The sequence below is a fragment of the Diplotaxodon limnothrissa genome, linkage group LG6, assembly GCF_057381915.1.
Source record: "Diplotaxodon limnothrissa isolate DT_005_m linkage group LG6, D_limnothrissa_male_GT1.1, whole genome shotgun sequence".
NCBI lineage: Eukaryota > Metazoa > Chordata > Actinopteri > Cichliformes > Cichlidae > Diplotaxodon > Diplotaxodon limnothrissa.
In genome coordinates, this window is record NC_140601.1 from 29,427,974 (window position 1) to 29,455,963 (window position 27,990).

The 27,990-nt window shown below is 42.5% G+C and overlaps 1 protein-coding gene across 2 annotated transcripts; it reads left to right on the forward strand.

Moving 5' to 3' along the window:
- Positions 1–624: 624 nt before the first annotated feature.
- Positions 625–27,958, forward strand: prr36a (proline rich 36a). 2 transcript variants are annotated; one of them, XM_085354965.1, is made up of 6 exons: positions 625–842; positions 14,501–15,199; positions 15,345–15,435; positions 21,707–21,888; positions 22,195–24,807; positions 26,683–27,958. In XM_085354965.1, exons 2-6 carry the CDS (start codon positions 14,614–14,616, stop codon positions 27,657–27,659), a joined length of 4,449 nt encoding a protein of 1,482 aa, XP_085211091.1. In that variant the 5' UTR covers positions 625–842; positions 14,501–14,613; the 3' UTR covers positions 27,660–27,958. The 2 variants fall into 2 exon arrangements, with proteins under 2 accessions (XP_085211091.1, XP_085211090.1); XM_085354964.1 differs by having other exon boundaries at positions 14,504–15,199.
- Positions 27,959–27,990: the final 32 nt, after the last annotated feature.

The following is a 27,990-nucleotide window of genomic DNA, read 5'->3' on the forward strand; positions in this document are numbered from 1 at the left end:
TATTGGTAGTGGATGATACTAGAGTGAAAGGATCGATACTTTGTTTCTCTCCTCTAAGTTCCGTATATAGCCTACTGAATGGTGTTATTTATTTATTAAAAATGAAAAAATGTATCTCAAACATGAATATATTTTATTTATCCCTATAGGACATTTAAAAAGAGGTTGACATAAAGTCCTTTAAAAACAGGCACATTTAAATTCCAGCCCACCCCCCTCAAAAAAACAAAAACAACCCTGAAAAGTGTGTGTGTGTGTGTGTGTAGCCTTAAAACGTGTTCACAACTTGCCAGTTGATTATGACTCATGTCATATGTCATGACACACTGTTATGTATTGGCAATACTGGCCCTGTATTTATTTGATATCGGATCGATACCAAAATTTGTAGCATCGCACAGCACTACTGAATTCCTCCCGGACCACCTTGATTTCCAATTTTAAAGTCACGCGCTCACACAGGGACACGGTTTGACTACCACGTCACTCCTGCTTTGCATAACCGCCGGGGCTCGCGCCTTTGATTGGGCCGGCGGTGGGATTTAATCTGCGTTTTCTTTTATGACCGCCACGCTTCGCCTTCAGTCTGCAGCCGGACTCCTCCGCCACTCCTCCCCTTCGGGTCCGTCCTTCATTAAGGGGAGCAGCCCGTCGCCTCCTGCCGCTGCTCAAACGTGAAGGGAAGGACACGAGGAGGGACGCCCGCCGCTGAACGCGCGGCTCTATTGTTAGTTCAGTAAAATATACGGCTTCGCCTGCATATTTAGTGCGTTTCGCGTCGTCTTCGGGGCAGAAAGGGGCCGACTGTTTGTTTCCTCGGGAGTCTTAACGACGGCTGAAAGGTAACGGACAATTTACTACGCTGTAACGTTTCTGCCGCGAGCGACATCATTCGAGTTAGGCTACATCTTTGCACAGTTTTCTGCTAAATTTAAAAATTACAGTTCTGCCTAGAAGGGCTCACCCTCTTTGTTTTATTTTAGCATCTCTTAAATGAAGAAAGCAGCGTTTGTTTTGAAGCCAGACGCCCTCTTTGTGGTGTGGAGTGGTCGGTGTGTAGCTTGATGGGATGATGGATGTGAAACGTTAGCACGGAGCTGGGCGGTGGTTCCGGTGTGCCGTTCTGTCTCGAGGTGAAATTTATCCCGATGTACGGTGCTCCAGGTTCTCTGTTTGACAGGGTCTCCGTTGGCATCAGATTCAGTTTACTGAGCAGCTTCACGCCAGCCTCCCTGGCGTACACACGCTATTGTTCTGCGAGGCAGAACGACGGGGCCCTCTGCTAATCGGTGTTATTAAAGCTCCCTTTGAGGCGTTTAAATCACCCAGAAACTCTAAACCAGACTATTGGGGAGGTAAAATTGGAACCAGGCGTGCAAAGTTGGATATGTGGGCATCTTGTGTTTTCTTTTCCTCATGTGGTGTATCTTTAGGCGTTCATCTGAGAATCTTACTTTGCCATTCATGCGTTAAGTTCCCCAGTCATTTTAAGCACCGTGCACCCTTTGTTTTCTTGGCACTGCCAGCTTAGTAGTTTCTTTCCAAGATTACCATCAAGGCCTGTTTTCATATTTGCATCTCTGCACATGGGGTGATCTCACTCTCCACCTGGCAAAGCAGTAAGTAAGGCAGACTATCAGAGGCACCGTCTGCAGATCTCAATGATAGAGCGATGCTGTTTATCCTTCAGGTTTTGGCTGTGAGTCTGCATTACATAATCACTGTGTTTTGGGGCTTGACTGGGTGTGGTGTGGCAGGGCTTTTGGAATCAGGACCAGTGACTGTCCCTGGCTTCAGAAATGTTATTTACATGCAGGCCCTTGCATTTGGGTGTGTGTTTCTTACTCCCAAACCCATTTCATCACTTGGATGTGACACAGGGTGTGGATGACACAGCCACATGACACCCACCCTTCTCTGTTTATTCTGACTGTCTGGCTAAGCTCTTAGAGGGTCATTACAGGTTCACTGCTGCTGTGTCCTACTTCAGAGGATGAATCTGGCAAAATCTGCACTTCTGCCCCATTTAAAAGGCTCATCGGAAACGAATGGAGAAATGCAGTCACCTTTTAACTGAATTTGAGTGACTTGGCTGGTGTATTTGTGCACTTCCTGGTCACAGATGTCGAGCATATGAAGATGCATCAGATATCTACTGTTTTAGCAGCATATGATGGAGTGTAGCTTTAAAGTTAAGTAAAAGGCTCTCATATTTTGCCAGCCTGTGAACTTGGACACAGCTGTGTTTGGTTGGGTTTTTTTTTTTTTTTTTTTTCTCCCCTCATACTGTACAGCCACTTCCCCTGCCCACACCCCCGTTTCCTCTTCCTCTTCCCAAAGGTCAAAGCAACCGAGAAGAAGGGCTTGAAATAGTTTTCTCATTTCAGTGTCTTCTGTAACCTTAAACTTCAATGGCTGGATAAAGGGGGATTTATAAACAGGAATGTGCAAGTATTATGAACTCCTTTTTAAAATCCAAACTATCAGTAGCACATGAAACATTTTTACATTATTAGTACAAGAACTTAAAAAAAAAAAAACCCAAAACAAACTACTATGTTGAATCGGAGGAATTGATTTAAGCATTTGCTTCAAGTTCTCCGCACATCCTTAAGCCCTGGTATGCTTGGCTTGTAAACTTTAAGGCTTGTTTTATGACTGAGCCTGGGCAGTGGTGCCTAATGGGGAGACTGCAGTTGTTGTTTTATTTCAGGCGTGACGGTCTGTGCGAAAAATGCAGGTGGCTGCGTTTGAGAAATCTAGTGTGACTGGCTTGTGTAAATGGGTACAGTGCACTAGGGAGCAAGTCTGTAACTGATTAACAAACCTGTCCTTTTGTTTTGCATGGAATGCTTCAGATACCTCCTTGTCAAACCTTGCCAGCTACGAGGCGCCTTCAGGTGGATTCTTGGTCGCGTTTGTGTCTGGTTGGAAAAATGCAGAAAGATTAAAAAAAAATAAAAGCACTAACAGTGGCTGCAGCGCTTAGTTGTTTTTTTTAACATTCAATTCTCTACACTCCAAACATGTTGCCTATTATGACTTCTCTATGACAGGAAAAAGGTAAAGGACCAGCAACAGTATAAACAACTGTTACAACACTAACAGACTGTCAGTGCTGGGATTGTTATTTGAGGTGATGGGTAAATAAAAGTGGCAATTTTATGTCTCATCTTTTATGGCTCATCATGTGTGCATCGGCTCTGAGTGGATATGTCTGGGGTTCAAATCGTATTCAGTTCAACTCAGGTTTATTCATGTAGTGCTAAATCACTACAGCAGACACTTAAAGACATTTATATTGGAAGGTAAATGCACTAGAATTTTAGAAAGAAACCCCAACAATCCCATGGCCCACTATGAGCAAGCACTTGGTGACTGTGGGAAGAAAAAAAGTCCCTTTTAACAGGAAGAAACTTCTGAAAAGATGCTGTAGGTAGTCCAAAAAAAAGACCTACTGGCAAATTTAAAAAGAAGGCAAGTTTAACCAATAGAGTATTAATGCCCCTGTGAAATCATTCTTGTATTAATCATTTAAATTTTGAAAAGAAATTAGAGCTCATGTCAATCAGTCACCTTATTTCATGTCAAAAGTCGGAGCAGATGAATGAAAAGCGCATAACCCTTGCACAGCATGGAGTATTTGCATTTTCCTGGAAGTGAGCTGGTTACATCTTGTAACCAGAGTCCGTCTCAGTCCCACACTCATGGAAATTCAATCCACACTTTTGTCGTACTATACTCATGTCTGATCTGGTGGAAAGTTCATATGATGATCTTTTTAAAAATTCTGATCAGAATGAAAAATTCCCAATAGCTAGATGTTAACCACCTCCATATCAACAAACCAAACGTGTGAGTGGTTGTGAGGTAATTAGAATGATGCTCGGTGCTCACACTATGGGACTTTGATATGCAATTAAATTTGCAAACAAAAGGCAGAAAAATGGCTGCAAAAAGACAAATATCCTAAGAGAAACCAAAGGGGTTCGGATACAGCATCTCATTTTTCTAGTCAAGCATTGTGGTAATTTTTATTTATTTATTTTTATTAAATAAAAATGGAGCCAGAAGTGCTCATATTTAAGGGAGCTTTGCTGAGTTATCAGCTTTTACATGCGGTTTATTCGTTTATAATAAACTCACTGGGAAGAAACTCACATTTAGGGTTTTGTTTTCTATTTAAATTGTATTTTATTTATATATACATTTTTACTTTTAACCCCTAAAAGTTGTCTCATGATCGTTTTAGTAGATTGGACACCAGCAGATTTGCATAATGTTAGAGTGGCTCAGAGTCCACTCATGGGAATTTTGAAAATAAAATACTTGCAGCCAGGGGATGAAGTGGGATTTTTGCAGGCAAGATCTCATTATTTGCACTGTGGGACCAAAAAAGCAACCACAGAATTTGTGCTCTTAACCTCTCATAGATTTGTTTTCTTTGTGAGCCGGCTTGTGATTGGCTGTCTTGTACAGTCTATTGAGTTACATGTTAACTGGCACAAAAGAGCATGATCTTTAAACTGATGGTCACACACCTACAGTAACACTCTCCCCCTCTGCACTAGGTCACATTAGTTAACTATTGTCAGTTTTACCACAACACTGCAGAGTTTGCCGATCCACAGCCGATTTGGCATTCCCAGATAGCCTTTTAAGTAACACATTATTAGCCTTCATTTTACTTGTTATGAAATAAATAGATAATTTCAATACCTTTCTATGAAATGTCATTTGTTTGGTTGAAAGCTATAGTTGTGATATTTGAAAGTAAATGGTAAATTCTATCATGTTGATTAATGCGGACTCCTCTTCTGTAGCGCTATGCTAGTTGCTAAAGTTGGCTAAAAAGTGGTACCACAGCTTTGGTTTCCATCAGTGTCTACATGCATGAATGTCAAAAAGCTGGATTAATTGTGAGTGCAGGGCTGTGAGGCTACCACCAGTGTGCTTGAACCCTGCTCCACTACATCTGTTTAGGAAGACTTTAAGGGTTAAACTTTATTTCATCCTTCACCCTTGTTGCCTGTGTTTCTCTCTGTAGCTGTGGGATGGTAAGGATGTAATGCTCATCACTGTGGTTTGGAGGCTGGTACTTTGCTGCCCATTAGGATAGAGTAGTGGATGCTGGCGCTGCATTTTTTTTAGGTACTCTGTCTGGAACTGAAGCCAGTCTCAATGCACTGTAATTATTGAAACGGTACTTCAGCACTTTAGAAATATGTCTGTTAGCTCACTATGGTAGCCTTGAATGCCTTCCTAAAGCCATATATTTTGTGGTTGTAGAATACAGCAAAATGGTTTTTAAAGATGTTTTAAAAATGCATTTATAGGGTGTATTTATATTATAGGGTGTATTTGTGTTGTAGCATTACAAAGAACAGGTAATGAGAGAACTGTAAACAATGAGTCCTGTGTTTGTGTGTGGCTAAATGCCAACGGTTTTAACTAGATTAGTTTTTGTATTGTATGAGTAATATGATGCCTCAGAGCTTGTCCCCTCTTTGACACGTGCAGCCTTCATGTCCGCTAAAGCACGAATTGAGTTTCCTGGCTCTGAATCGGCCTTTAGGAGGTGACTGTGTATGTAAGTTGGTCTGTATTACCTTAAGTCTACCATTTTACTCTTATGTGTGACCATTTCAATGAAAAACAAATATATTTTATGTTTGAATTAATCCTGCACTTCTAAATAATATTATATTCATATTGTGTTTTTGGCTAGTCTCATTTATCCTGGTAATTTCCCTAAGAAAGGGTAAAACATCTTTGTTGGGTACCACAGTTTATTTATTTTTTGCATACAGGAAAACTGAGAACTATTGATAACTAGATAACTGCCAGAGAAGAAGCAAAGTTCACAACAACAATAAAATGTGTGTTTGTTTTGGATTGGCTGTGTATCTTTTATTATCCTTTGCCTCTTTCATGTGCATGAAAGTCTGCCAATGTGTATTTAGTTATGTGTGTGACAGTTCAGGGGTGTGGCTATCAGAAGCATGGAGGCAAGGTGTGGGATCGGTATCCATCTGTCCTCACCTTACCCGGCCCGGTCACAGAGATCGTAACTAATCTGGCTGCGGGCTCTTCAGTGTTATTGACTATCCGCCTGTCTATAACCAGTTGGCTGGTGGACAGGGAGTAGCCACTGAGTTGATTTAATATGCCAAAAGTGATGTCATCTCTGGTTTCTCTACAGCCCAGCCATTCTCGATTTTCGATCGAAACTCGTAATTGGCTCTTGTTTTGAATTGAAGTTGTGGAAAATGTAACAGGCCTGTAACATAATGGCATATTTCTTCAATCTCCCTTGGACTACATTTAACTGCATTTGTCTTTTATCTATGTGTTTCTTATGGGGCTAAATTCTAGAGTTGGGCAGATTGATCCAAATATTGACAGTATCAATACCAACACTGGAATTGGTAGTGGATTATACTAGTGTGAAAGGATCGATACTTTGTTTCTCTCCTCTAAGTTCAGTATATAGCCTACTGAATTGTGTTATTTGTTTATTTATGTCTGTGAAGGTTCTCAGTCATCCAGGTCATCGTAGTCAAAGGAGCTTGCAAAGAAAAGCGTCTGGACTTCTTTAAGTTGCTTCTTTAAGTTGCTTGAAGCAACTTGAAGTCCAGACGCTTTTCTTTGCAAGCTCCTTTGACTATTTGTTTATTTAGTTAGTTATTAAAAATGAAGAAATGTATCTCAAACATGAACCTTTTTTGTTGACTGTCACATTATTTATTTATCACCTATAGAACATTTAAACAGAAGTTGACATAAAGTCCTTTAAAGACAGGCACATTTAGATTCCAGCCCACACCCCCTTAAAAAACAAAAACAATCCTGAAAGCTGTAGGGTTTTGTGTTAACTAATTATTGTCAATTTAGTGGTCTTTAAAACAAATTCAGAATTTGCAAATGTCATGACACACTGCTCCCAAGGTAGTATTGGTATTGATGATGGCAATACTGGCCCTGTATTTACTTGGTATCGGCTCGATATCGAAATCTGTAGTATCGCACATCACTACTGAATTCCTCCCGGATCCCCTTGATTTCCAATTTTAAAGTCACGCCTCACACGTTTCTCGGTTTGATTACTACGGCACCCCTGCTTTGAGTGGGGTAATAGATTAGAGACTATGCTATTTTGAAAGGTAATATTTAACTCGTGGGCCAGGGCAGCTCCAACCAGCAATAAAATGTAAGTAACCATTTGGTGCGGTAAGGGTTGACCGATGGCAGATTTGAATGCTTCACTGCTTCACTGTGTGTTCAGTATATAAGAATGGGGTAGCTTCACACAAGTGTCCCTAGTCTTACAGGTGAAGTTTCAGTGCCAGCTGCTCCTCTGTCCCGCTGTTCCAGTTAATCCTCTGAGCACCCACCCCCCCATTCTCCTTAGCACCAAGCCTGAGTGAGGTACACACAATGGGGTCTGAATGTCCCCCCCCCATAGCACTGTGATGTAAAACTCATTTATGCACACGAACATGTAAGAAGATCAGATGCGATTGCACAGAAATATTTCCATTCCTCTCCTCACTACTTAGATTTTTACCTCATTGCTGTTATTATTTGTTCCATTGTCAGGTTGTCCTTATGCCAGCAGGAAAGCCTGGCTTTTGCTTTTGAAAACCCTCCCAGGTTTGGAACAGATTGCAGCCCACTTCTCTGCAGTCCTTTAGACCACATCACTGCCAATAGCTGGGAGTCCATCTTGTTTTATTGCCACTCCCTTAAGGGCTAGCTGGCTAAGTCCATTTAACTTGTAGGTTCACTTAACCACCTGCTCCTAATGACAGTGTTGAGGAGCTTACAGTCACTTAGCACCTGTTAGTCTCCTGTATGGAATTGATTAAGCTGCATGCTTAACATTTAGTCCAACTCTAGTGATGAAAGTGTTTTTCTTTTTCTCTTTGCCAGGAACATTGATTATTGTCAGTAAGCACTTTTTTTTTTTTTTTTTTTTTTTTTTTTTTTGGTATCTGTGCAGAATGTTTTGCTGAAGTACTCCAAACACTTGTTTCTGGACAAGTGTTTTGGTAAAGACCGATAGACAACTTCTTGGCACGGTCTGGATAAACATTCATCAGTACAAATGCAGTCTTGGGTGCTGTGATGTAGGGCTTGTCAACACCAGCACATGGTTCAGTTATTTGGACAGAAGAAAAGAAACCAGTTAAGCTGCAAGATCACTCAAGGTTAATGTGGTTCTTTGTTAACGGATAACGAGGTTCTTGAGTGCCATTTGTTGTGTTGATGGGTTTTCTTCAAAGAGTGAGGAGCATGTGTAGGTAGTGCTGCCTTACATGCTTCAAGAGAATTTCATTATGTTCATATTGGAACCATTGATAATGCAAAATGTAATGTTTTTGCTTTTCATTTCATGAATCTGTATTGATAGACTTGAGAGGATGTAGTCTAACTTTTTTTTTTTTTATTTTTATTTTTATTATTATTATTTTTTTTCCCCCCCTGTGGCTTACCTTTTGTGGTAGAACAGGTCATGTGGGTTACAAAACATTATGACTGGTAACAAGGAAATTGTGTTAAGCCACAGCTTAAGTCACAGCTCAGAAAAAATGTCTCAAGGAGGTAATGAATTGAGTTGCGCTGTTTTGGAAGATTAGTGAAGTAACAGGTTTTGTTTATCAGAAGTGTGGAAATGAGTGGAAAATGTAAAGAATTCTGTTAAATAAGATAACGGACCCTTTTCTTTAAAATATGCACGAATGGTCACACCCAAAAGATCCACTTTGAGGTAATGTCTTCGATAGCAAATTTTTGGCCTTAACAGTTAATTTATGACAGATGCAAGGAATTTCTACAGTTTCTCACTAGCTCTTTGTAACTGCTGGAAAGCTACATAAAGTCAATAATCCAATCGCTGTATTACACTGCCCCCCGATAGTAGCTGACAAGCTGCCCCATCCTTCACTGACTTCCTGTTTACTGATTATTTATAACTTGGTACGAGCTGTCACCTTTTTTTAATATTTAATTATCTTGGATCAATTTGATCAAGTGAAGGGTTGTTCACAAAACATGGAGCAGGATGTATTTTCCACTATCTGTGCCATCAAGCCCAGATAGTGAATTACTCTTTGCAAGTGCATTCAGCCAGACCAGGTCTGGTTGTACACACCCACTGGGCAGTCTGCTGACTTAGCCTGTGGATCAGTGGCTTCTGGATCTAACAGCAGATTTCTAGGCCAACAGTTAATATTTTAATGGTTGGTTATCATTTACAGGGCTCGCAAAATCACTAGCCCGACGTCCCGGAGCTAGCGATATCTCCGGTCGGGCGACCAAAATCTATCTCAGCCCTGCCCGTCGGGTTATCATATAGCCCAACGGGCGGGGCTGAGATAGATTTTGGTCGCCCGACCGGAGATATCGCTAGCTCCGGGACGTCGGGCTAGCGATTTTGCGAGCCCTGATTTACAAAGCACATATATATCTTAAAGTCCGTGGTTTCAAGAGAGAATTGTGGCAAATGACATCTCCGTTTTGCTCTTTATATGGACTCCTTGAGCTGCACGAAGCCATGGTCTTCTAACTCATAATTTGGTCCAATGAACTAGACTAGAAACTAAAAACTAGAGCTACTACCAAACAGCTCATTTCCTGCTTATTGAAGTGCAGATTGGGTCGAAAGTGACTAATAAGAACCCAATCAATACCTGTTACTGAAAGTCGCAGTAATTTCCTTCTTGGATATGTAGAAATTTTGACAGGGAATTATGTGGAGGTATATTGACTCACCAGTGGTTTGTAATTGGGGAGAGTGGCTTAATGCACAGAGACTGAACTGTTAAGACGTTTGTTTTCCAAGAGCCAATTGGTTTCCTTTTCATTCTCTGTGAACTAAACACTGACTTGGTGATAAAGCAGAAACGCCACTACTACCTTGTATGGTCAAGAGAAGCATGGATTTACACACACAGCCCCCGTTTACTTGGACTCAGTTTTCCTACCTACTTTTAGATTCTTGTTTGAAGGCTCGTTCTGTAAATCCTAAAGGTTTATGAAGTGGTGAGTACAGTAGGATTGAGTGAATGAGAGTAGGTTTCTTCATTTTTTTAATTTTTATTTTAATGAGGATGAAGCCTGAGCTCAAGGTTAGGAAAACCCCTGCCTTTCCCCAAACACCATTAAATGTCTTGATTTGTTTTTCTTGTAATTTGAGTGCCAGAAATCGAACACCCTCTTCCTGTTTGCCCTTTTTACACACTCATTTGAGCTCTCACTTGAACTGAATACCGCCTGTGTTTTTTCCTGTGTCGTACATGCATCTTGCTCAAACTCACACCAGAGGAAAGTTAATGATCAGTCAACCCATTTGTATACTTGGCCCTACTTCACTCTAGTGCTGAACACTCCCAGGCCTGAAACAACGGTCAAATTCACTACGGCAGCTTCCGTTTGCTTGAAAAACAATCTCCGAAGGTGTGGCTGTAGTAAGAATGCAGCGATGAATCAAGTGTGCCTGTGGAATTGCTGGAATGTAGGCAGGCCAGCAAATTCTGGTTTTCACTTTTTTCTGGCTGTCTCATTAATGGCAATGGATATTTTCATGTCACTCACACTTTGAACCTGCACCCTCTGCTCGTTCATACACTGCATCTTTGTGCATGTACACACAGCCCACGCATTCATCACTCTCCATTTGACCCTTGCACTGTTACTCATCTCATGCACATAAACGGACATGCACGCAGCCAGCTGTCGTTGCGTAGCCCCAAGGAGTCTTGAGGAAGTCAGAGCTGGAATGTGGATGGGGCGGATGTGCACTCGATACTGCTGCAGCTTTTAGGCCTTAACTTTCTTTTATTCTTCACTTTGAAGACGATGCAGCATCGACATGGATCATAAAGTAAAAGCTCAACCTTAATAAACTGATGTGGTCAGTTTCATGTAGCACTAACACATTTGCATTATGGATTTATCCTTTTTCTTAAATAATTTGATTTAACTGTGGGGTTCAGTTCTAAGTCTTATAGCCCAGTGTCTGACACACTGCTTTTTCAGCTAGCAGTCCAGAATGCACAATATTAGATGTATTGACACAATCCTCGTGGCCGTGTGACGCATAGACTAAGTTACAACGAAATGCGTAGGGGACAACTGTGCATTGAATAGCTGAAATATTTTCCTGTTTTACTTCACTGGCTTTTTCCCATTTATCTACAGTTTCTAAGCATACAGTCTGTCATGTGTATTTATGTCTCTGATATTTCATATTTACAACATCATTAGCAGTCTGGTGTAAATCTGCAGTTGACAGCATCTCTATCAACAGATCACCTTCAGCAGTCTGCACAATGCATCCCAAACCTCTGTCGTGCTCTAAACACAGCTAAATCCCCCTGTGCTTGTATTAACACAGTATTAAAAGTGACCCATTTTGTCAGGCACCACTTCTAACGTCTGGATGTGCAGAGGGCGAGACTGAGAGATGGGTTACGACAGATGCAATTAAACTGCTTGAAGACAGAAGTCCGAAATAAAATGTAATGACACATATTTCTATTGCAGTGCAATGTAAATGCCACAAAGACTACAGAGTTCTTGCTCTGTCTAGACACACTCCCTCTAACAGTCTAAAGTAATGACTGCATTAAATAACACTCTCCTCTCCTGCTTTTGGCCAAATGCACTGCTGCAGTCTGTTAGCCTTCAGGCATTTGCTTTCATCACAAAATCTGCAAAATGTACTAGATGTCAGGCATATTGAGTGATGTTGACTAGAAAAGGGTACGCTGCACTCATGAGGATTATGGCTCTTCAGTGAACTGAATTTCGAACACAAAATCTTCAGTTCTAAATAAAAAAATAATGAATTTAAAGAGCAGAATTGGCCAAAAGTTGCTCTGCAGAGCAACCTCGCCGTAAGACATCGCTTATCTCTGCACGACCGTGCGGCTGGGAGTTTGTATATCTTTTCGCTTCCCATCTGTGCTACGTCACAAAGAGTCAGCTGGTCACAGATGATGCCTTTTACTTGCCCAAAAGTTGATTCTGTTCATCTGGACGTAGCGTTTTGTGGGAGAAACGCTTCGTCACTCATCCAAGTGACTCCTTCAGGCTCAGCTGACTGCAGGTTTCACCAATCTTATAAACAGTACATTTGCATAATGACTGAAACAAATGTACTGTTCATACAGCTGAGCCTGAAGAAGTCACTTGGGTGAGTGACGAAACGTTTCTCCCACAAAACGCTACGTCCAGATGAACAGAATCAACTTTTGGAGATTTACTTACCTGGATGATTGAGCATGCATCAAGACGTTGCCCGAAACAGGGTCACCATCTCAGAAGGAATGTGCTTTGAGCTTCTGTTTGCTAAGCTCCTAGCATTAGTAGCTTGACTGGCAAAACTATGCCAAGTACAGTACTGTCTGAGTAATCTGGGTAAAGTTTATTGAGAAGAATAACCAGAACGTCTCCTCCAAGAGCTACACCCCAATAAATGTCAGTGCAAATATATTAAAATGGCTGAGAAGTGGTGAGGGGGATGTGAAAACAAACTTAATTTGGTATTTAATTTGCATACCACTATTCTAAGAGCTTTGCACATTTGGCTAATTAATCCTCATGTGAAGCTTGATGTTTTCCATGAGATGACACAAAATTACATTCGGTGCACTGCTCTCTCCCAACTTTGCTTACTTTGTGAGATTTTTAGCCACAAGAATCAGAGAAGGAAACATATGGAGTAGATTGAAACAACCGTAAAATCTGAAGTTAGCAAAGCAAATGGGTTGGGTCAGTTATTTAAAAGTAACACAGAAAAGGACTCTGTAGCTTTTATCGGCAGCTTTGGGGGTTGTGGTGGGGAGTTTAGTTTGGTTTAAAGACACCAAAAACTCTAAACAGACTAGTCAAACAAGTTCCTCCAGAATTTCCAACCAATAGTCCATGATGAATTTGCATTTAGAGGCATGAATCAGTAGTTATTGTTAAGACTTGATATCGAAAAGAAAATATTTAACCTTCTTGCTGTGGGAGAAAAAGTCTGGGATCTCTGAAAAAATGACGGGGGGGAAAAAAAGTTACTGTAGTGCATGCTGTTGTACACAGTGTGGCTTTATAAATGCACTGAGTAATCTGATGTCTGTGGAAACTCTTGCTCCTTGGAACTGTTAGTTTATGTCAGATGTTTTTGCTTATCTGTAGGGGTTTAGGACTTTTACAAATATTTAGAGTAGAGGAGAGTGCATTTGCCATAAAATGCAGGTCATTAAGTTTCTATAGTGGAAAAGCAGCTTTGCTCTCTTGGTTTACCTAATTTAACTACTTGACCATTTTCTAGAAGATATTTGCTGGGGGGGTTTCCTGTCCATCTTTATTCATTTGCCCAGTTTGTTTGCTGTACCATGCAGGACTTCTGCTTGCTAGATCATCCATCTGTATAGCAATTGACTGGTTCTAGATCTAAATGCAGGGGAAGTAGAGAAGGGGGTGGGTGGGAGGGCTATAGAAAACCAGGAGATGAGTGTTTAGGAGGGGGTTGGTAGAGGGCTCTGTGGTCAAAAGGGCAAAGACACGGGGCCTGTGGGTAAAAGGGATGATTGAGGGAGGGGATAAATCCATTAAGCATCTGGGAACAGCTTTGTCCCGTCATAGCAATATAAATTCCAGTTTGATGGTTAATAAGCTAAAGATCTGCGACTCGACTAGCACGCAATCTCCAGATTGCCCCTCGGGCTTTGTTTTCGTCACTTCTTCACCACAGCTTCTTTTATAATTAATGTCAAGTTCTGATGTTCCACAATTTCTGTCTGCATTTTTGCCATTGCACGAAAACTGTTAAACAGTCATAGGATGATATTTGTATTACACTGCATCTGTTCAACACAAAACTATCGACAACAAATGGGTTATTTGATGCTCGTTTCCCACCGTCTCATCGCCTGTGGGCTCTCAACTAGGAAAACCTCTCCTGGTTTTCAGCTCTCCAAACCACAGATTTTTTTTTTTTTTCCTCCACTGAGTTTTAAGCTGCTGGAAGCAATTTGGAGCAGTGGTGTGGTGTTTTTTTTTTTTTTTTTTTTTGTTTTGTTTTTTTTTGGGGTGTTTTTTTTTTTTTTGGGTTTTTTCCCCTAAAACGTACAGTTAAAGCAATTCACTTTCTCTTTATTGTGGTATTTTAATGGTAATTGCCTTTAGTTTAAGTAGATTCTTGGCCATTATTGATGCATTATTGTCATGGTTGTGCCACATTAGTTGATGGAGTAGTCACTCTAGAGGAGGGTGATTTTTAGTGAGAATATTTGCTGGCATCTCAGGCTGCTTGCTTCCTGTGTTTCTTAAACTCTCCCAAATTCCACTGAGGCCCCTTACCATAACTACCGTTTCCTTTGGCTGACAGGGACATAATTTATCATGTGAATCCATGATATTGCAGCATGGTTTAATTCAGCTTTAAGTTGAAGTACAGTCAAAACTGAGCTTGGAGGTTAACCCACATTTTTGTATTCTTTTTCAGCAGGACGTCCTTGTTAAGGATAAGAGGAACTGACCGTTCAGGACAGGTGTGAGCCCGTAGACGTAGATATCTGCATCAACTCTAGCAGCATCCACACGTTTCTGAAGTAGGGTATGAAACCGGATGGGGTTAGCATGGAAACCACAGAGCCCAGTGAAGGTGAAGCTGCTACTGTAACAGAGCCTTCCTCATTACAAGAAAACATAACTGAACAAGCCCCATCACAGGCAGATGATGTAGCAAATGATACTGCATTAACAGCTGCTCCAAAGGCCAATGGCAAACCAGTGCCTGCGCAGGCCAAAGTTAAACCAAAAGCTGGTGGGCCTCAAACGAAGCTTTTGGCCTCTGCTGGGGCTTCCAGCTCACGGCCTGGTACTGCCTCAAATCGCACTGCGAATGATGTCAGATCTGCCTCCGGTGTTTCTGCTGCTCCAGGCAAGAAGACTGCAGCAACATCTACGGTAAAAACATCTTCGTTAGCAGGAGCTGTACCCAAAAGACCACTGGGTACATCAGCAGTTTCCACAACAGCCAATAACCAAACTAGAGTGCCTGACAAGAGGTCTGCTGGACTTGCCAGGACTACCTCTGTGGCTGCTGCCACAGTAACAAATGGTACCAAACCATCAGTGAATGGCACACCTAAGAAGAAACTTGCAACGGAGACTGTTAATGGAGCTAAACCCAAAACTACAGGTGAGTCTTAAGGAGCTGTGACAGCTTAAGGTTCAACACAGTCCTCTAAATAAGGTATGATGAATAAACTGTCTTGTTCTGATTTCTCTGTCGTCTCATTGTCTTTTCTGTTTGTTTGTTTTTTTTGTTTGTTTTTTTTTTTTAGCTGTTGCCAGCAGAGCCCCTTCTACTGCTCCAAAAACCAGTGCTTTGACCACAGCTAAAGCTGCTGGTCCTGCTGCATCAAAAACCACAAGGTATGGCTTTCTGTCATAAACTGGGAACAGGTTCCAGCAGTTTACAAGTCTAGTAGCACAGTCTGTGAAAATGTGGGTGGAAAGCCCCTTTATTTTATCAGTGGTGTGCTAACAGATACCCCTCTCTTACTTCCTCCATCCTCTTCTGTTTCTTTCATACATGTCTTCCTTTTCTCTGATCTCCCTCTGACATGAGAGTTTTGTAATCCCCTTTCAAACTGGATGAGAGGATGACTTTATCTCAATGCCCTGAAAAGGAGCAGTGAAGAACGATGCTCATTGTGGTCTTTGGGCCATTATTGAGTCAAATTTCACTTAAAGTGTGTGAGTCATGTTAGCAGAAATAACCTGAAACAGAGGGCCTTAACAGAACCAGTGATACTGAAGAACTACTGCTTTGTCATGGGCAGACCCCCCCTGGCAGAAACCAGACCCACCTCCCCAGGGCAGAGAGCTGTTGACTTGGATCATAATCCCTTCTCATACTGGGTTGGTGGTTTGGATAGAGCGCTCTAGTTGGACTAAAAGCACGAATGATCCTTTTGTGTGCTGTAGAATTTAGCAGTTGACCCAGTCACTGCTGTCACTTCCACTAGTAAGCTTTTGTTATGCATTTATTATGTACTGTGTAGAACGATTGCTACCTGAAAGCCCAAGCATGAGAAACGAGTCATTGCAAAGTTTTTGATTTTGTGAGACATCCACAAATGAAGAGTTCTTTTGTTATACTTCACAAAGAATTGGACATAATAGACCAATCCAGCATCTTTCTACAGGATGTGATGTTCTGTATGGAGAGGCTTTATTAGATTTGATCTCCCCTTGCCTTTCCTCTTAATGCCCTCTTATTGAATAAAGGAATAATGTGCTGCATTGTCATTCCTTTAAGCAACAAAGACCCATTATGTTCTTATTTGGCTGAAAGTAACTATCATGCTGTAGATACCTGTTTATAAACTCTAACTAGTTTCAGTACCATTTGTGAAACTGGTGCAAAAATTTGTACTAGGCTTGAGGATGGAAAGGAATAATGCAAAATCATTTTATTACTTGCTCAGAGATGTTTTTTTTTTTTTGTTGTTGTTGTTTTTTTTTTTGTTAAATCATATTTTCAGTTTCCCTTAATCTCAGAAGTTCATTAAGCTTTAGCTGTTGAGATATATTTAAGTTATTAATACTCTGTGTTGTCTGTGTTTTTAATCAGTGGATTCCTCCTTGCATTACTATTCCAAACGATGCGGTGGCTGAATCCATCTAAGATCACAGGTCTAAAAACTCAGTGATATTTGTTTTACAATGATATAAAAAGGAGAAATGGTTAAAACTCCCAGACCAGAGAGAAGATGATGTGGTTTTTGGTTAATCAGCTATTCATCTTCGCTTTTTTTTTTTTTTTTTTCTCTCTTTTTTTCCAACCAGTGGCCAAGATCATTTTATAAAAGGAAAAAAAAATCCAAAGCGGCACCAGGTGGTCTGTCCAGATAGCTGGAACTATTTTCTGTTACTCTGTACAAGTGTGGTAGGGTGTGTACATGAAGAAGCAGATCCTCTGAATTAATTAGATGAGGCATTTCAAGTGTCAGAGTCTGATTACACTGCTGCATCATCCTTATGTGATTGTTTCCTGGCTGGTTTCCTGGGACTTGGCATCAGGCACTCTGCTTTCAGGAGAACGGCAGCAGGTGGCTTTTTTTTTTCTCTTTTTTTTTTTTTTTTTTTTTGGATGAGGGGGGTGACACGGTAAAGTCAGTAGCGTGTCAAATCCAATGTGTAGGGACATTAGTGGTGGTGTGCATTTCCCTTGGTGTTTGTACTAGCCCTCTGTTAGAGTCGGGCACAAACATCAGCGAGACATGACGTGCATTAGTCCTAAGCCTTGAATAGGGCTCGGCATTATGACAACTTTTTGGGTTTATATTTTTGTGTTATGCATTAATTTATACATTAATAGGATGCAGACAGTGTTATCCACACAACTGGATTCTACACATGCATGCACGAAGAGTATGTGTGAGCAATAATCAGCCTCCTTTCAAGTGAATTCTTCAGCCAGACACAAATTTCTTTGAGAACAGACACAAATTTGTTTTTTCTTAAGCTCTGCATGTAAACTGTAGTCCATATTTTGTGTAGCGGCACATGAGTTCCTGCTGCCGGTTCTGGTCAGAATAATAGTTACTTAAATTCACTGAAATCAGTTTACCCTGTGACTGTACAGTATTATGATTGTTTAAACTTTAAATGGCTCCTGACTGAGAAACTGACTGCGTTTAGAAATCGTCCTACTATTTAATAATGTATAAAGCATTTTCCCCAAATTTGTATCTTTTTATTTTTTTCTTTAAAGATGATTTCTGGTTCACACTATTCAGCAGTATTCTTCTTTATTGCTCCAATCTTTGATAGAAATGCATACAACAGGCTTTAATGGTGGTGGGGGAAGACCTGCACAAAAGGGATCTCCTGTTGCTTGTAATTTCAGCTCTGCTTTGTGTACTGTATTATTATACTGCTATGAAAACAGTAGTTATTGTTAGCCAAACTATCCTGCAGGAGGAAGCCATATTGACAATTTCGTACATGTAAATATTTCATGTGGACTTGAGTAGCAGCACACTGCCTGAGACTAACCTCTTTCTCTCCCAACAGGAGAAGTGACTTAAAGTAATAAATCATTTAAAAACTAATTTTACCAATGGAGAAAGTAAATGAAGGGTACATAGGATTTGAAGATTGTGTTAGACTTATGAGCTTTTAAAAAATGGAATTGGTGCCTGGGAACAGTGGGGAATAAAATCTGATTGATCAGCAGTGCTGGGTCTGTGAACACTCATGAACAGTGAAGTCGGGAATGTTTTATTTATTTCAGGGTTTCTTAGCTACACCATGTAACAGACACAACATCACTGGGACAGAGACATCCTCCAGTCCTCTGAAGCAGATTAAGATTAATAACTGGAGTAGAAGCCAAATGCTGTCAGATCTGACATTTGCTTTGGTCCACTCTCCTCCGATGATGGGCTGTGGTGTCCTTGCACTGACTGAGCAATCCGTTCTTGTCCACCCCACCCCCTCTTCCCTTCTCTCTTCTCTGCCTCTTCATCCCTTTTCCCCCTGCCTTCTGTACATGCACAGTGCTGGGAATTTGGCCAGGAACTCCTTAAGTCCTCCTTAAAACTTCCACATCCATCTAAAATTCAAACTAATGTATCATTTACCTGCATGCACAATAAAATGCAGCCCATGTCATGTTCCTGAACAGTCTATAAGATGATTAATATTCAAAGGGTCACCATGGGAAATGGACAGAATTGCTGGTGGGCAGTTCTCCTGGATATGTAGACTTGGGATGCTAAAAGCAAAATTGCAATCGAAAATGCATTCAAATTTTATTTTATATTTTTTTTATTTTTTTTTGCATTATCCCTTTAGGGATGAAACAGTCATTTCTCACCAACAGTGTTGGCAGGGAGCAGGATTACTCCAACAGGAAAGACCCATGGCATCTGTCACACTGACAGTGGGTGCCTAGAGCATTAGAGCCAAAAACTGGCTGCACAGCTACCGCTAGGCTCCAGACTGCACTGAGTTGATTCATGCCTTGACTCTTTATTGTCAAGGAGATAACAAAGTCCATACAAGCCTTAGGAATGTGTGTGCCTCTGTGGAAGGAGTAAATCAGCTAGTTTTGGACAGGCTACAAACCAAACAAGGTACTGCAGGAGCTATCCATCTCACTCTACACCATTTGAAGTGATGTGAGTGGAAAGGGACTGTGGGGGGCAAAGACAAAAGATTGTATAATTAAACTACAATCTGTCCAGTAGATCAGTAAAATAAAAATGTCTTATTTTTTTTAAGGATAAACTGATTTGATTAAAGTATAATGGATATACTTTTTATTTTGTTGAATATTCTGGTGTATTATATAAATGTGTCAAATTCAATAAAGCAAAGTGCAACAAAAAACAACACTGACTTACTAGATGTAGGAAAGGGGGTTGTAGATGGAGTAGGTGTGGCTTCCAAAAGCCCCTCAAGCTCATGTTTACACTTCCAGTTTTGGCAAAACAGATGTTGCAGATGCTCAGTGCATTAATGGCATGGGCATATTACGGCATCTGCTCTAAATATTAATATGACTGCATGGCACGGAAAGCCCATTAGTTATCAGTGACTCCCCTCCTTTGTCGACCTTTGGCTTTCTGATGACCTCATGTTAGGACATTAACATCACATGGATGGCTGTTCAGAGCCTCTCATCTCTTTGGACTGTGGTTTGTATTGATTTCAGGCCTCTGTTGGCAGGAAATGTAATCTGTACTATTACATCAACAGCAGAACCACCAGCCACCACCCATAGACCATGTGTGAAGGCATTAATGGGGACTGTCTTTTCCTCTTTGCGCTGGTTCTCTGGATCAAAATTGATGAGTTGTGACTTGCTATAAAACAGTGGAAGGCAGAGCAGGGTTGTTTGAGGTTGTCTGTGAACTCCTGCTACTCTCTATGCCCATCACTTTACTGTCTTTTCTCTCTCACTCGCTCCCCCTGTAGATAAAGTCATTAACTCAATTTTGTCCACCTTGATTCCTCTTGTAATTGGGTGGTGCTTTCAGGTTATATTTTGCTTGGATGCAGTATTGGATAGGAAACGACTTCAGTAATTTTTTTTCATAGTGGTGTGTGTTTTTTGTTTGTTTTTTGTTTTTTTCCTGCTTTTTATCAGTACCCAAACTTAAGTCTGGGCTGATATTATCTCAATGTATGGCACAATTTGCTGTGTTTGGGCTGCCCTTTACATTACGATCCAAATCATCTGTCTGATAGCAGCCAATTACAACATCCCTTAGCTATGTCTGTACAGTGGCTGTCTGATCTCTAGGAAAACAGATGGCCATTGTAATGGTTATTGTAATGTGGGAGAAGCATGCAACCCAACTGAAAGGCATCAACATTATTGTGCATTCTCCTGTTCATGTCTGTATCAGCTACCAAATCAGCAGGCCAGGTCAAAAAGAGGAAGACGCAAGGAAGATTTTTGTGCTTGTGAAGAGTCCTCGTAGTTCCTGAAGGAAAAACTAGTCCGTCTTTGTTAGAAAAATGGTTTGCATGTGAATTTTTTACAGGCTGAGATTTTGCATTGTTTGTTCAATGAGTGCTGGACCTGCCTGCAGCTGCAACTTGCTCATTTAACCAGCTCTCTTTACTTGTAGGTCAGTTAAAGAAGTAGTGTACGACAGCCCAGGTGGTCGACTCCATTTAATTAAAAATAAAAAATATAAATAAAATTGACAACACCTATGACAAATTATTAGTCAGCGAAATTACCTTCGCCACCTGCTAAAATTAAGCATGTTTAAAGCATTTATGTACTGGGTTCACTGTTCAAACCTGGAATCTTTTACAGTCTTTGTCTTGGAGCTTGCAGGCTAAAGACTGCCTAATGTCTGATGCACAAAGGCTGTTGATTGCTTCAGTGTGCTCCTGCTTATAGTCTGGTGCATTCATAGCTACTGAATAGGCGGCATGTACTTCTTTCTCCACACTGTCCACACAACGTCCTTTCTCATTAGTATTTCCAGTAGTGTGTATTCATCTGAAGCAAAATATTTCCTGCTGCGTGTCACATGTGAGGAAGAAAAACTGGAAATAATTGAGACTTGAAGCTGTCAGAAGCTCATGTATGAAAGTGTCTATAATGTAATATGAGACTCTGTTGTAGGCATAGTGTAAACGACGTGCGGAGGCAGATATACTGTGAAGGACTTACTAGGGAAGCAGTAAAAGGTGAGGTGTGTGGCAATAGTATGAGTTTTTGTAGTTGCAGTTGGTGTGACTTAGTAGATCACTGCAGTGTCTCATGAGAACTCCAGACTGAGTAGCAAATCAGGACCTTGGTGAAGAAGAGACTGTAAAATGTTCTTTGGGCCTTTTATGGCTATTAGTTCCCATATCTCTTCTCACTGTGCTTTAATCTTCAGTTGGTTGGGGATTTATTTTTTTTCGTTATTTTTTTTGGGGGGGGGGAAGAAGGCATTATTACGTGGCTGTAGATGAAAGGTGCTGTTAATGGATTCCCATTGTTGAAATTACCTTTGTGGCTTATGTGTAGTTGATCATTTATTTATGCTCGTAAATGCATACAGAGGTGGAGTCTTTGATTTCATGCTTGGACTTTTGTTAACAAAATGAATGAACCACACAATAAAGCTGTGTGTTTAGGGGTTTTTTTTTTTTTTCACCCTTCATTGTTTTTCTCTGCCTGCAGGCCTTCTCCAGGTCTCTCAACTTCTAGACCTACGTCTGCTACATCCAGGCCTCCCACAGCTACAACCAAGCTCTCCACCGCTGCAACTGCCAAAACTGTTTCCAGAGTTAATACAGCCCCATCTACTGGCAGGACCACATCAGCACAGCCTAAACCACCAGCAGCAGCTGCTGCTAAGAAAGGTGAGAAGACAAGATACTCTTCTGAAGCAAAGTCCAATTTGACTCTGTATATCGGAGACCTATATAATGGTCAGATTTAATATCTGTAGTAAGTCTCAGCATATGTTTTTAGATATTAGTGAAAAAATGTTTGTGTGAATCTTTGGAATAGAAATGCCTTGTATTTGTTTCTACTTTAGCACTTTGTACTCAAATTAAAATAGTCAGCTACCTGCATTTGACTACTCATACATCAGCTGCATGATGATCAACCAGTAGGAGTGTATGAATTTATGTTTTATTAATTTTTATTTATCTTCTCACCAGATGTCACTCGACCACCACTTACTACAGCAGTCAAGAAACCCACAACAGCTGCAGCTGCTACTACCAAAAAACCCGAACCCTTTAAACCTGTGGCCACCGTAAAGGTGAGCACTACATCTAAATCATCCACGACAAAGCCAGTGGACTCAAAGGCATCACAGTTCAAACCAACACAGCCTGCAAAACATGCCCTCACAAAGAAACCCGTCGCTTCTCAACGATCACTTGCCACTAGCAGACCACCCTTTGGCCAAACGCCACCTTCCTCTCCAGCCAACAAAGCGGCAAACGACATGCCCTCTAAAACAAAACGTGGACCCAAACCCACTCAGACTGTCCCACCATTCTCTGCCACCAAGAAGAAAGACGTTTCAAACACTACCACATCTGCTGAAGCGTCAGAGAGTAACGCAGCAGCTGCAGTAGCCGCTACTGCAGCTGCAGTTGCAGCTGGTACTGCAGCAGCAGCTGTGCTAACTGAAACGCAAGCAGAGGCCAAAGCAGCCTTACCACAAGAGTCATCCTTTGCTGCACCAGAGGAGGTGCCTGCCCCAGCTTTGCCTCAGGAGACCACTGCAGAGATGGCACCTCAAGAGGCCCCTCAAAGCCAAGAAGTGGCTCACTCTCCTCCACCGTGTTCTGAGACAACCTTACCAGAGAAGTCTCTGCTCAAAAAAGAAGTTGAAGGCAGTGCTCCCTTAACAACAACAGCACAGGAGCCAACCCCTTCGTCAGTCATGCCTTCATTATCACCCGAGGCCTCAACTCCAGACTTGTCAGAAGCGAATGTTGACTTGTTAACAGACCAGGCCTCCTCTGCATCTGCAGTCCTTCCAGCAGCGGCAAATGCTGTCCCTCAGATAGTCCCTCCGGCCAATCTAAATGAGGAAGAAGATGAAGAGGAGAGGGAGGGAAGCCAGCTGGTTTCTGTGTCTGAAATGAGTGGAACCACACAGCCCACAGAGGAGTCCCGCCCTGGGTCAGCTGGACTAGTTGGGGGGTCTGCTTGGAGAGCCGGTGGTGCCTTGCTCTCTGAGCTGGACTCTGAGGAGGTGAGCGGCAGTCAGCAGGGTGCATCTGAACTGAGCGCCCCTGGTGTCCTGGAGGGCACAGAAAGCACTGATGATCTGGGAGATGGTAGTCTCAAAGGAGCCATTGACATGGAAGGAGCCTCAGCAGGTTCTCCTGACTTTGAGAAGGTTCCTGACATACCAGTTAATGATTTTGATGAAGACGAAGATGACGATGAGGACGAGAATGATCGGGTGATTGACATGGATGTAGGCTCCGAGCGGGCAGATGAACCGCCAAGACCCAGGCATGACAATGATGTAGAAGAGGAGGAAGACGATGATGTGGAGATGGCGAGTGAGGGGGTGACTGAAAGTGGGTTAGAAAGCTACGGGAATGCAGATGAGGATGACTTTGCTGAGGATGAAAGGCTGGACAACTTGAACAGGGTGGCCCAACCACCACCTCCGCCGCCTCTGCTGCCTGCTGCACCAGCTGCTCAGTGGGAACAGCTAAACCCTTTTGCAGATCCCTGGGCAGAACATCAACATCAACAGCAACAGCGGGTTCTTGATCCTGAGCTGGTGGGAGCAGCTGCAGCAAGCCCTTTAGCAGACCCTTTGCGAGCAGATTCTGAGACCCCAACGCAGACCTCAGCTCATGCCTGGCTGGAAATGGGATCTGCCCCTTTTGTTCATGAAAGCTTAGAAGTTCCCCATCATTTGTCTATCAAAGAGGAGCCACAAAATCTAGAGGGCCAAATGTACTTTGATCAGACCAATACAGCTCCAATGCAGACTGCGCACCCACCCCCCCTCTCTGCACCTGGAATGTCTCTGTCAAGCACCGTTAGCAGTGAGACCAGCACACCTGAGGAACTGGGGGACTATAACCGAGACGTAAAGCTCCAGCCACAAAGTTCACAAACCCCAGTGCTTTCTCCACAGCCTGATCTGGAGGGAGGAGATGAGGAAGAAACTGAGCCAGAGACCCTCCCTGCTGATGAAGTTTTGGGAGGCCCTGCAACTGCCCCAACCTCCAACCCGTCCTCATCCTCAGTAACAGAAGATGAGGCCAGTGACACGGAAGGAGAAGCTCAGCTGGATGATTCCTTGGAGACGCCACTAGTCTCCAACATAACCTTTGACAGCCAGCCTTCAGCCCAGCGCTGCCTGTCCACTGTGGAAGAGGGAGAGGAGGCTGAGACAGAGGGCCGTGCAGGGGAAGACACCACTCCACCCTCGGCTACTTCACTGGCATCCTATGGCTTTGACACAATCACCACAACTTCAAACTCCAACGCTCAGTCCACAGGGGAGAACTGTATCAAAAGCCCTGGTATTTTCTCCTTGGAGGAGCTGCCCGAGGAAGCCAAGGAGTCCTGTTTGATCCCACAGCCGTGTCTCGCAGAGCAGCAGTACATAGAGTGTGGGAAGCAGGAAGGAGAGTCGGCTCAACATGTCAGAGAGGAAGCGCCGGGGTCAGATGAAGCGCCAGATCGTTCATCCACTCACCGTTTACAGCAACCAGAGGAAAACCTGGATGATGCCCAGCCTCCATACTATTCTGCTGTGTGTGATAAAACTGAGGACTCTTTTGCAGGTAACGTATAGTTCATCATCTCCCTAACAGCCCAAATCATGACCCTGTCCTCCTTTTGGCCCTGTAGACCAGTCTCCCCTTAATATCAGTTAGATTTCTTGTTGTTTGATCTGCAATCTTTGGGTGTGGATGTAATCAAAGTTAAACTCCCAAAAAAAGGAAAAAAGAAACGGAGAGCAAAAACAGGACAACCATGGCACTTCAACCTGATATTAAATTTCCATTTAGAGCATATGGCTTCAATTCCTGTATGTGCAATAGCTATGTCTATTTCCATGTAATGTGTGAGCGTGCCTGGGTTTTGGTTTCTGTTCAACACAGAATTTTGTGGCTGCCCTGAACTGGCATGGATGTGACTTGTCTGTTTACAGCTCTTAATGACGGAAACATAACAAAAGAAATGTGGAATGATGTTTCCATGTGTATTTATCCTGTTGCATTTTACTGAACTAAGAAGCTAATGGCTAATCATGAGATTCTGATTGTATGTTCATGTTTGAGTTTGCTCTCCTACATTACACAGGCTTAATCTTCTTGCACTTTAAATTGTACCCTGTCCTTTTTTTCTTTTGTTCGTCCATCTTTTTGGAGTAATGAACCTTAAAACTTTAAATAAAGATTAGATTTTTACTGTGATTTATCCTCCTACTCTACAGTTTATTTTTAAGTGGGCATTTGGGAACGGCGTGTAAATGCTTTTCATTGATATATGGATTTGTATCTATAATAAGTCCTCACATTACTGCTATTAAACGTATCTCCTTTTAATAACTGTCATACACTTGCAGAGAAACATACTTGAGTTATACTTTTATCTTGAAAATCGGACTTGGTAAGCAGTGAGACTCATCAAATGGTCTAAATATCACAAACTGAATGAGAGAACTGATCATTCGCTAAATCAGACCCTCGAACACATCTCAAGCAGCCAAGAAGTTTGAAGCCTCATCGTCGGGCATCGATGGAACCAGCTCTGCTCATTCTTCTTCTACTACTGCAATTTCCCTCCAGTTCACTGAGGGTGTGTTGCTATTTCAGCTCTTTTCTACTACCCTTTTAAGCATTCTCGCTGCACTGTGTTAATGTTAACAGAGCTTATGCATGTCAGTGTTGCACACTGGGTTGATTTCATCTCATTACTTTGGATTGGTGTGTTTGGGGACAGCTCGATAGCTTGGCTCTAGAACAATATCTACATTTTTTCTTTTTCCATTTGAGTTCTTCTAAAGCCAAGCTATGATTTTTGGTTTCTCTTGTGATGCTGGATGTCTGAAAATGCATGGAGAGCTTTTGCATGCATCACTGGTTGTCTAACTATAAACTCTGTTCACGGGTGATGACTGTCAAGAGCTTGCAGTAAGCTTTTCTTTGGTTGTTCATGTCTCACTGTATTTGATAGTGATTGCATATACAGGAAGTTTGGCTGCTTTTTTTTGCATATTTACAAAAAAGAAAAACACGAAACAAACCTTTTGCTCTCTGCACAAATTTCCCACCCTCGGCCCAGTCACTGCCCTGAGTCACTTCACCTTAGGAAACAATTTTATTGTTTTGTTTTGGTGTGTTGAGATTTTTTTTTTCTTCTCATTATTGTTTTAATTATTTAAACCCCTCTGACAATGCCACACTGTCACTTGCAAAATTACAGATAACTGCTGGTCACTTTGGTGCTGTAGGCTACCGGCAGACGTTCGGCCTTGGCTTTACAGCGCTTTCATCATTTCTTTATCTAGTACAAGCCTTTAAAGGCTGCCCTTTCCCTCTACACCCTTTCTGCTTGTACTCACACTGCACCGCTGTCACTGTCCTGCTGCCTGTTACCTTCTGTTGTATGTCATGCTACTTGAATCTTCCTTCCCACTTCCTCTCTCACAGGCTTCACTGCACTACCGCACCCTCACCGCCGCGATCACGCAGCATACACCAGAGCCTACTATGACATTATCAAACCTCACAGCGCCGGCGTTACCCCACCGAGGTTGACCTGTGCCGACCTCCCTCCCAGGAGCCTCGAGCAGCAGGCGCTGAGCCCTCAGCTCCGCAGGCTGGAGCAACATCAGAGACAGCTGCAGGAGCTGGAACAACGTAGGGAACAACAGAGCAAACCACTTGAGGAGGCGGAGCAGGAGAGGAAGAGGAGGCAGGAAGAGGAGCAGAGAAGGAAGAAAGAGGAAGCTGAAGAAGAAATAAAGCGCAATAAAGAGGAGGCAAGGCGGATAAAGGAGCAAGCAGAGGCAGCCAAGAAAGAGGAGGAGGAGCTTAGACAGAGGAGAGACCTGGAGCTGCAGCTGCAGCAGCAACAAGAGGAGCTGAAGCAAAGGCAGCAAATCATGCAATGGCAGCAGGAGCTACAGCAGTCTAACAAAGGTCAGACGGTGTTGCTGTCCCCCTCCTCTGCCCTCTGCACCATCTACGAAGCCCTGGAGAACAGTGATGAAGAGGAAGTGGATGGTGAGGAAGAAATAAACGAGCTAAAACCTACTAAACACAAGGAACCTAAGCAAAAGGACGTTCACCATCCTTCCCAGGATGGAGAAAGTTCCTCCCCTTCCCAGTCTCCAGAGCGGCCTCCACCCTTGGATCTGGACTGGGGGAAGAAAGTGGACATAGTCCAACAGCTGATTAATCAGACCCTGCTACTGAATGGAGATAGTTGCTCCTCGCTGCTGTTGTTGCCAGGAGGTGCAGGAGGCACACTAAGCCCCCTGGAGAGCAGCATGTGGCCCAGTCTGCTGCCTTCACTCGCTCCTCCCTCTGCCACGGTCACCTCCGTGAGTAGTTTCTCCCCCGAGGCCACGGGCAGTTCGCCACAGGGGGAGTGGACGGTGGTAGAGCTGGAGACTCACCACTGAAGGACCAGTCACGCATTCATACAGGGAACGTGACACAAGTCCTGCCAGTTTATGCACACACCACAGGGTGACGAACAGTCTACTGTATAAACTCCCGATATTCACTCCTGGAGAAGAGCCGTATGGATTGAGGTAAACATTTTGGGCTGGGCATCATCAATATTACATAATCTGATAAGGAACATAAATGAGATCACACTTAAGTCACTTGCAATTTTCAGAGTACACGAAGGGATCACAAAGGCAAATTGTATTACTCTGCCCAGACCCATGATCATGTGGTGCTGTAGATCAGTGGTTCCCAACCAGGGTGGCGAATGACTTTGTTCCA